The 9,319-nt window shown below is 40.2% G+C and overlaps 1 protein-coding gene across 1 annotated transcript; it reads right to left on the minus strand.

Annotated features, from left to right (window-relative positions):
* Positions 1–2,042: 2,042 nt before the first annotated feature.
* inab (internexin neuronal intermediate filament protein, alpha b) lies at positions 2,043–6,801 on the minus strand. The gene is made up of 3 exons (XM_084930554.1): positions 5,174–6,801; positions 4,549–4,673; positions 2,043–4,466 (listed from the first exon to the last, which is right to left on the minus strand). The coding sequence occupies exons 1-3, from the start codon at positions 6,218–6,220 to the stop codon at positions 4,193–4,195; spliced, it is 1,446 nt and encodes a 481-aa protein (XP_084786680.1). The 5' UTR covers positions 6,221–6,801; the 3' UTR covers positions 2,043–4,192.
* Positions 6,802–9,319: the final 2,518 nt, after the last annotated feature.

A 9,319-nucleotide genomic window follows, 5' to 3' on the forward strand; every position in this document is an offset into this window, starting at 1 on the left:
GAGGAATGGCTTTGATCCAGAGAAGCTGACAAACTGGTGAAATTTATGGGCAAAGCTCGCTTGCTGCACAGCCTGATTCTCATTTCCACCCCACACCACACCCCTGCAATCACCAGACAGTACATAAAACATGCCTCTCCCTCAGCACGGGCCCTTTTATTCTTCAAGATTGCAAAGATGAAGGCATGAATAAGAAGAGTTGCCACAGTCAGTGAGGAGTCTATATGTATATATAATATTTAGTAATACTTCTCAAATTAAAAAATTCAGAGGGAGAGCCTAAAATGACTTTATATTAGAGGGTTGAATGATGAGTAGATGTGTGTAAAATGATGTATGAGACATCTAGAGACATTTTTCAACACAGAGAAAGGGTTTATTCAAGGTAAATGGTCTGCATTTCATAGCATTATATTTAATAAGTGTTTTACAGTCTCATTCATTCATTCAGAAAAAAACTCAACAGCGACATCTTACAGGCATTAGCATCATACGGAGCGGCTGGGAATCAAACTTTTTACCTTGCTCACAGCAACGTTCTTTGCCACATGAGTTATGTAAGTGATAATGTTTTAATAAACAATGGCAACAATGTATTGTGTATTTTAAAACAAATAAAGAATTTGGACACAATCAGATGCTTCCCTGATTGTACTGCATGATGGATGAGAATGTAATCTTTCTGTGCCTAAACTTTTCACAGTTTAACTCTATGTATTACTGGTGTACCAGTGATGCCATAATAAAATGTGAGGAATCACTGGAGGAACTGTCTTTTTCTGTGTATTTTGGCTCAGTTTGTTGTACTTTATTACAATCAGTAAAACAAAGTTTAAACAGCACTGCAGGTATGGTAATATAAGCATGTGTTCAATCATTAAAAAATGACACACCTGAGAAATCAGCCAACTGCAATGCTTATAGATTGCAGTGGAAGTGCAGGCACAACCTGCTCTCATAGCATTCAGCAGTAAATTTCAAATTAATCCCAGATCGGACGCAGTTTCCACAAGAATCCTTTACACAATAAAAGGCAGTGCAATATTTCACAGGCTTTTATAGCCTCGTAAAGCTCTTATGTTTTTTTTTTTTTCTTTTTTGTGGCGGTTATGAATTGGGGACAGGGTGGCTAAGGTGCATCTCAAAATAGAAAGTTGAAGCACTCTTGAAGTTTGAAGCAATCAGGGGGAGGGCTGTTTTGTAACAGGGCTTTTACAGTATTTCACCTCAGGACTTCCGTTCAGCAGCATTGCAGAGGTATAAATCTTTGAAGAACTGCAATGTGCATCATGCATGCACACGCGGTGCTGAAGCTGTCCCGCCCAATCAGTGCGCAAAAGGCGAGATGGGCTAATTAAGGACAATGCGTGAGGTCCAAAGACTCCAAGGTCAAAGGGTCTGGGTCTCTGTTTGTGTGAGTGTGTGGGGCAGGGATTGGGGGTTCAAGGGTCAATGCACAGTACAGCCTTAGGTAATCCATCATATCTCTGTGATGCACAGCTTCCTGGTCCTGGGCCTCTTAAAAGCTTCAAGGTGACATTGCTTTCCAGCCAGCCAGATAGTCTTTTTTTTTTCTCTAAAGAAATATTTATAAAACCATACTGACCCTCAACACTGATTTTTATCTGTCAGTCAGTTGTTGTTTTGTTTTGTTTTTTCCTGTGATTTCCTTTGTTTTGACCTGTGCAATGCCTTATTTGTTAGTTATTAAATTTTTTGTTGATATATTTTGCATTAAATGCCTACATTTTAAGTGTAACTTGGACATAATTATGACATTTTTTCCCACTAAAAATGCTACGCAGAAAAAAAAAATCTGACTTTCCATCAGGACTGTGTTTAAGAGCTTGTTATTGATCATAGATTAGGAAATATCCAGTTCATCAATAGGGTGCATAAACAGACACGAATGATGTGTGCATAGATCGATAATGACAACTATGTGAGTAGAAATATTTTGCGTTCAACTTTTGCATACCTTCCAGTAGGAAACCCTTCCCCGTCATTTTAAAGAGACATAATGAAATCACATGCAGCCAAAATTATTTCAAGGTTTTATTGATATGGTGTCATACAGCAATACAATAATAATAATAGTAAAGAGAAAAGCATGTCAACTACATTCAATCCATATGCTTTTGTTGTCACTGCAGCTATGATAAACACTACGAAAGAGAATATAACGGTTAAACACCCCACTGAACAGAGTCGTATGCATCAAACACATGGTCAAAAGCTGCTGGTGTTTTAAGGCATATTACGTCCTACAGTATTTCTTTTACAGTATGGCTAAATATTGATTGTTGGTTTTGAATCGGTGATATACTGATCATCACTTTCCAGAGCATGTGCATTTAGAAAAGTTTGGCAGTGCTGCGGACGCGATATTTTTCTTTAGACATCCATGAAAGCTCTTTTGGTTTACAGTGTAAGGATAAAGGCTTGTCATTTGCAACCACTAGCAACTCATTCAGTGTGTTTATAACTTCTTCTGTTTGACGCTATAATTCGTACAATTCATTATTCTACGAAACAAAATCAAAATGCCCAGCTTTCAGACTTGCTGTTCTCACTCAACACATAATTCCAGTTATGATAGGCCACTGTGTAGAGACACAAACACACTTAGTACAGTACTATCAGTAGGTTTTGTTACCATTCTTAGTGTTAGTGCAGTTTGTCAGGGCATTATTCACCATGACCAGCAGCAAGAGAATACAGATAGCTGTGTTAGAGTTGGCAGTGCACGAGCAGAGAAAACAAGCTGCAAGTCTCTTTTAAGCTACTGAAGGATTTCTAGTGGTGGGGTCACACTACAACAGACATTTTATCCAGTCATGGCCACAGTTTAAAAAAAAAAAAGAAGTTGAGACGTTCTAAACACATCATGGCATGGCACGCTTCAACTAAATCATTAGAGTTTTGTCAACACTGTTTTCTTCAGGGTGACTGATATGGTATTAATTCTTGGGTTGTGCTTCATGGGAAATGTTGTTATGCAGCTGATGTGTAAAATTTATCACACCTCAATCGCTGGATCATTATGAAACTCATGCATTTGTGCTACAGCATAATTTATAATTCAGTCTTCAACTGACTTTACAAAAGACTCTTTTATTATGTTTGCTCCATTCTCTAAAGTCTCAAATCTAACCTAAAGGCCTAACAAACACATGTCTAATGCAGTCATTAAAAGGTGTTGTGCATGATGATGCTCGACATAGTCGGCAGTTTTAACTTCATACAACAAAAATGTGTTGAATGAGTAATTTGCTGATGAATTCCATGCAAGCATGACATCTTCGTACACCATGCAAATTATGCCAGAATAATATATTTTTGTCTTTGTCCTAAGTCTTGATCTTACTCAAAGAGCTACATTAATATATTGTTGTTAGTGAAACTTTTCCAGGAATTCGAAAAGGGTCGGTGCTCGACTCCTTCAGCCATTTGGGTTGTGCTCAAATCCCTTGCAATGAAAAGAGAACTGTCTGTGCAAACATTTGATTTAAGCAGGATATTCTTTGCGCTAAAAAGGCTCAAAATGTTGGCTCAGTAAGACATTATCATTTATTATTGTTCATCTTATTAATTATTGTTATTATTGTTAGCTGGTTTCTTATGTAGACTGTGTGCTTACTTACTAAAGAGAAATCATTATATTCCTATTGTGGGTGGAGACCCATACCAGCTGATGTGTTTTAGATCTTTTTGCCATAGTGTGGAATGTGTTGAGAATAATTCACAGTTTGTGGAAGAAATGCACAACCGGAGTTGTTATTATTATCTACTGTGTGTCCGTACATATTGATTAGTGAGAAAGACCAGTAGAATAATGTACTGTGAAAGACCATACTCCTGTAAGAGATGCTACCTAAGTGCTTGATATTGTTTGAAGCTGAGAACAAGAGAGAACAAGAGAGAACAGATGTCCTGGACTTTTGCATGGTGTGTCGGTTATAATAGCGGTATAATGGATTACCCTTGATGGGGGGAACACCTGTGGGGGTCAAAGGGGACAAGGACACCAACATAAAACAAACCTGTAGATCCTGCACTCTAATCACATCCAACACACACTAGCTCAGATATGAAAGACAATCTTACTATGCTTTTGGGATGGGGGATGAAGAGGTATGGGTTTGCAAGGCAAAGGGAAGATTTAGGGGTCAACACCAGGCTTACAGTAGGCTTAGTTTTTCTGATTGGTGGGAATGTCGTCTTGCTGCTTCTCCATCTTCTTGGTGGTGACTACCGTCTCCTCATAAACTTCACGCTGGGACATCTTCCCACCGGATTTGCTCTCCAGCTGCTCGTCATCCTTTCCCTCCTTCTTGGAGCTCTTGCCAGAGCTTGTGTAAATGCGGGTCTGGTAGCTGTAGCCCTGCCCAGGTCCAGCACTTATGGAGGGACTGGGATAGGTGATGCCTGTCCCGATGCGGGTCTCCTCTCCCTCCAGTAGTTTCCTGCAGAAATGGTCATAAAAAGGCGTTAGAGGAAGACATTATATAATGAGAGAGGCAAGTGGTGAGGTGTCAAGAAACATACCTGTATGCTGCAATTTCTATATCCAGTGCCATCTTGACATTAAGCAGATCCTGATACTCCCTCAAGTGACGAGCCATCTCGCTCTTTGTGGTCCTCAGCTCATTCTCCAGCTCTGCCATGCTTTCCTGAGCAGAAAATTAAAAATGAAAGTAGGCCAGAATTACATATTTAAAAAGGTGAAGACAATGTGTGTGACTACATGTCTTGCAGCAGACAGACAAAGACCTCTGTCAATCCCATTGTTAACATGGGCATGGTGTAGGCTAGAATTTGAGAAATGTATTAATAAATAGTAAATATTTTATTTTTAGTAAGAAGCTCTGGATCAAGCGTTTTCTTGTTTTAAAGTCTTTTTTTTATTTTTTTTTTTACTTAGAGCACTGACAGTGGGCGTTGTCAGATGCAGCTGAGCGCGCTATCCCGAAGGAACTAGTTTCAGCACCACGGACAGAGCCCGACAAAAAACGGTTGTCCCGATCTTATTTTTGCGGTATTGTCACTAAAAACTACACACATAGTAGACTATCAATTTAAATGAAACTTTTACGAGACTGCTATTTAACAGCCGAATATCATTGCAGGAGAAACCTGATGATAAGCGTCAAAAAAAGTAAAACAGAATTACCTGATAGTTTCCAATCTCCATATTGTGTCTGTCCTCCATCTCCCGAAGCTGCTTTTCCAGAGATTCGTTGGTTCCTCTCAGACTCTCGATCTCGATAGTCTTGGACTGCAGCTGCCTCCTGAACTCGTTCACTTCCTCCCTGCCGGCGCGGATGGCCTCGTTACTACGGTTAGCCTGCTCGGAAAGATCTGCAAACTTGCTCTTGTACCACTCCTCGGCGGACTGCAGGTTCTTTGAAGCCATGGACTCGTACTGGCTGCGAATCTCTTTGAGGGCGGAGGTGAGATCCGGCTTGGACACCTCCATTTCAACAGACACCTGTGCAGCCTGGATCATATCCGTCAGTTCGGCCACCTCCTCTTCATGCACCTTCCTGAGGAAGTTGATCTCGTCCAGGAGGGATTCCACTTTCTTCTCTAAGTCCAGGCGCACCATGGTAGCATCATCCACATCTTTTTTGAAAGCCTTGAGGGTGGCCTCCGCCTCCTCTCGGGCGCGGAACTCCTCTTCATATTTCCCCCTGAGCTTCTGCAGGTCGTCCTCAATATTATCCCTCTCGATCATCAGCTGGGACTTCTCCCCGTTCAGTTCGTCGAGCTGGGAGCGCAGTTCGCGGATCTCTTGCTGATAGAGCTCTGCCAGCCTGGACGGCTCGGTATGACGCTGTCGCAGAGCAGTCAACTCTGTTTCCAGCACTTTGTTGTGCTGCTCCAAGTTGCGCACTTTCTCGATGAACATTGCAAAGCGGTCATTAAGACCTTGCATTTGTTCCTTTTCATTAGTGCGGATGATTTTAAACTCATTGTTGAGGACGCTACTCTGTGTCAGGTCGAAGGACTCCACTGGCATAGGAGAGAAGGAGCGGCCAGACTTTCTGCTGAAAGAGCCCAGGGACGAAACGTTGCTTCGGGATAGGGAGGAGGACCGGTACCCTCCGCGAGAGGCCACGTTCATCACCGTGCGCGATGGAGAGGATGCATAACGGGGAGAATCCCCGAAAATCCTCCGGTAGGAGGAGGAGGAAAAGACTTCAGATCCGTAGCTCATCTTCGCTTGTGTGGAGACAGAGCAGAGCAGTGGGCGCGTCTCCTTTATATAGGGGGGTCGACCCAATCACTAATTAATGCCCAACGGTAACATCCGGACTTAGTTTGTTCCAGATGCGTCAGGCAGTCCACTGTGCATATGCGAATGAACAGAAATCACTCCTGTAAAGTAGATTTTTCGTTGATAGGTATATTATAAATATGACATCACTCCAGATGTGCACGGTTGACTCTATTTTTTTTTTTTCTTTCAGCAAATGGAACTGTCCTTTTTGGCTCAGTGGTGATGTATCCGCGTCTGATCGCTTGTTGCTTATTTAAAACAAACAGCTAACAACATGTAACAAATGTTCCGTATAAGACATCCTTTAGCAACAGTTTCCTGCAGCCCATCTTCAGCGATTTTGTTGCTGAGAAAAATCTCTGAAAACGGAATTTCATCTAATCCGCTCCAGTCTACAAATTCTCGGTGCTGTTTTTTTTTTTTTAACGCAGAATGACGATGACGGTGCAGTTTACTTGCAAATTTACTTACTTGCAGTACAGCCAGGTAACATCCGTAAAACACTCTTCCCCAAACCACAGTACTGACGTCATACAACACATCTGCTTGCAGTTTCCAAATAACATCTATTTAAATAATATGACCCATTAATTTAACGCAGATCAAGAGCGAGCCCTGCGTTTTTCTTGGACCTTTATAGCGCCTATAAGAAACATGTGTATAATACACAATGAGAAATTTGTATTTGAGGCTGCACGAAATATAATTAGAGTTAGATTTCCAAGAAAACTATTTTAAATAATATCTAGGGTTACTCGGACTGGTTGATTGTTATTTGTTCTGTTTGGTATAGTGTGTATATATAAAGCCTGGTCAAACAGGATCCGACTGACAGGCCTTTGCTGCCCTCTGCTGTCAAATAGCGTTACATTGCAAGCAAACTGGACTACCGAACCGTATTAACTGCCACAGTGTTTTTATTCTAGTGTGTTTAAAATTTTAGTGCGGCACATTCACAGTGGTGTCATTATCGTGATTTGTGGCAGAGCAAGATCGTTATGAGAATGATTTATAAATAGGGCCTAGTTAAATGTGTTTATTTTGGTATCATACTCTTATCATGGACCTAAGGTTTTGTTGTTTGAACTTTGAATTCCAGTTTGCTATTAAGAATTCTTTTGTTTAGTGTTTTTAGTTGAATGACTTGACTTTAAGGTGTGTCTTTGTAACCAAAGTAATGCATCTGTCCTTAGTCTTAAGTTGCACAGTATGGGGTAATGGCAAGAAAGAACAGTGAAATAAAAAGTAGAAATTTACATTTAGAACAAGGGAAGAGCAAGTAATCCTCATCAGATTGAGAATACATCTCACTAGATTAATGGTACTCCAACTGGCTATTGAGCAAGTACTAATTCCATATAGTTGGTACAAACAAGCATGAAGAGAGATGGGGATAATCATGCAAAGGTTAGGTCTCGGGATATCAATATTAGCGATGTGCTCATGTGTGGGGACTCAACAGTGGGAGGAAACTACTATTTAGGTAGGGACATGTCTCCATTTTGAGCTTTAGAAATATATATTTATATGCACTTCTCTGATCTATTAATCGAAGGTGTTTGGAAAGAAAAGCGACTGGACTGCTTTATGTTTCTTGAAGATGTTTCACCTCAAATCCAAGAAGCTTCTTCAGTTCTAAGACCAAATGGTGGAGAGTCCCAAGTATTTAAGCCCTAGTGAGATACCTGGGACTTTCCACCATTTACGTGTGTATATGTATTAGCAAAGTTATTGCTAAGGTCTGAGATAATGCATAGCTGTAACTTTGATAATACATATAAACACATATTGTTGTGAGCAGTAATTAAGGCTTAACAGATTAGACAGATTCTCTTTTTTAATATTATTAGAAACTGTTAACAGTAAAGGTCCAGTTAACTGGGAAGGGACACTGGCTCACTGTTGATGGTATCTTAGTTTTGAACATTACACAGAGCATTACACTGCAGGCATTTAACTTTACTAATTATTGCCATGGACTCTAAATCAAAACATCCTGGATTTGCTCACTTAGGACAGCACATTAAATTATTATGACATTTAATAGCAAGAGTATATATGTATTACAGGTACTTCTGCAGTGACATTCCAAGAGGAAAAAGATTGGCAAATCTGACAGCAGTACAACAGCTAGATGGATAAATATCCAAGAACAAGTCAACAAACAAAACATAAGACAGGGTGGAAAAGAAGTATAAAATGCATACATTAAAAATCTGCATCAAAATAATGGAAAGATGATCAAAACCATGAAAAGTTTCCTACGTGACCATTTAATAATCTGATTCTACTGGGAGCAAATGATTAGCCTACTTCTAATCTTTATTATGCTATAGGGTGAGTCTGCAGGCAGAACAGTGAACTCTGAACAGTGACATTTCAGATACCCATAGCTGCATTTGTGATATCCATTTGTGATTTCACATATCTACATTTTAGTCATTACCAATCATAATTTTAATATGAGATATCACAAATAAAAAAAAGTTATATCTGTTATGACTGTGCAAAACTGTCATATCCCAAACAAGATGTGATTAGTGCTTGTGTTGTTCCTAAAACAAGCTTTATCCTGTAAGATTTGACTTTCAGATTGAATTTACTTTCTGTACTCTGTTTTACTACTTTTAACCTCTTAACACTCATCAGGTCACTTGAGTGTCATCTAGGGTTAGGGACAGGGTTTGAATTGTGTTAACATCCCTCATTTTAGACATCTGTTTTTCCATCCATCCATCCCCATCCATTTTCTGCTGCTTAACCATGCCTAGATTGACAAGACAGTAGTCTAAGCAGAGAAGCCCAGACCTCCTTCTGCATGGCCACCGCCATCTGGAGGACACAAAGGTGTTCTCAACCTACCTGACAAATATATTCTCACCAACATATCCTGGGTTTACCTGGGAACACCCTTCTGTTAGGACATGCCTGGAACACCTCACTTAGTACATGCTTAGGACACATGCTAGTCATGTGCATGAATCACCTAAGCTGGGTCTTTCCACTATATCGCCATCTTATCATGATGGAAGGATT

Source organism: Perissodus microlepis, chromosome 6 (assembly GCF_051167445.1).
Source record: "Perissodus microlepis isolate ML-2025 ecotype Zambia chromosome 6, ASM5116744v1, whole genome shotgun sequence".
NCBI lineage: Eukaryota > Metazoa > Chordata > Actinopteri > Cichliformes > Cichlidae > Perissodus > Perissodus microlepis.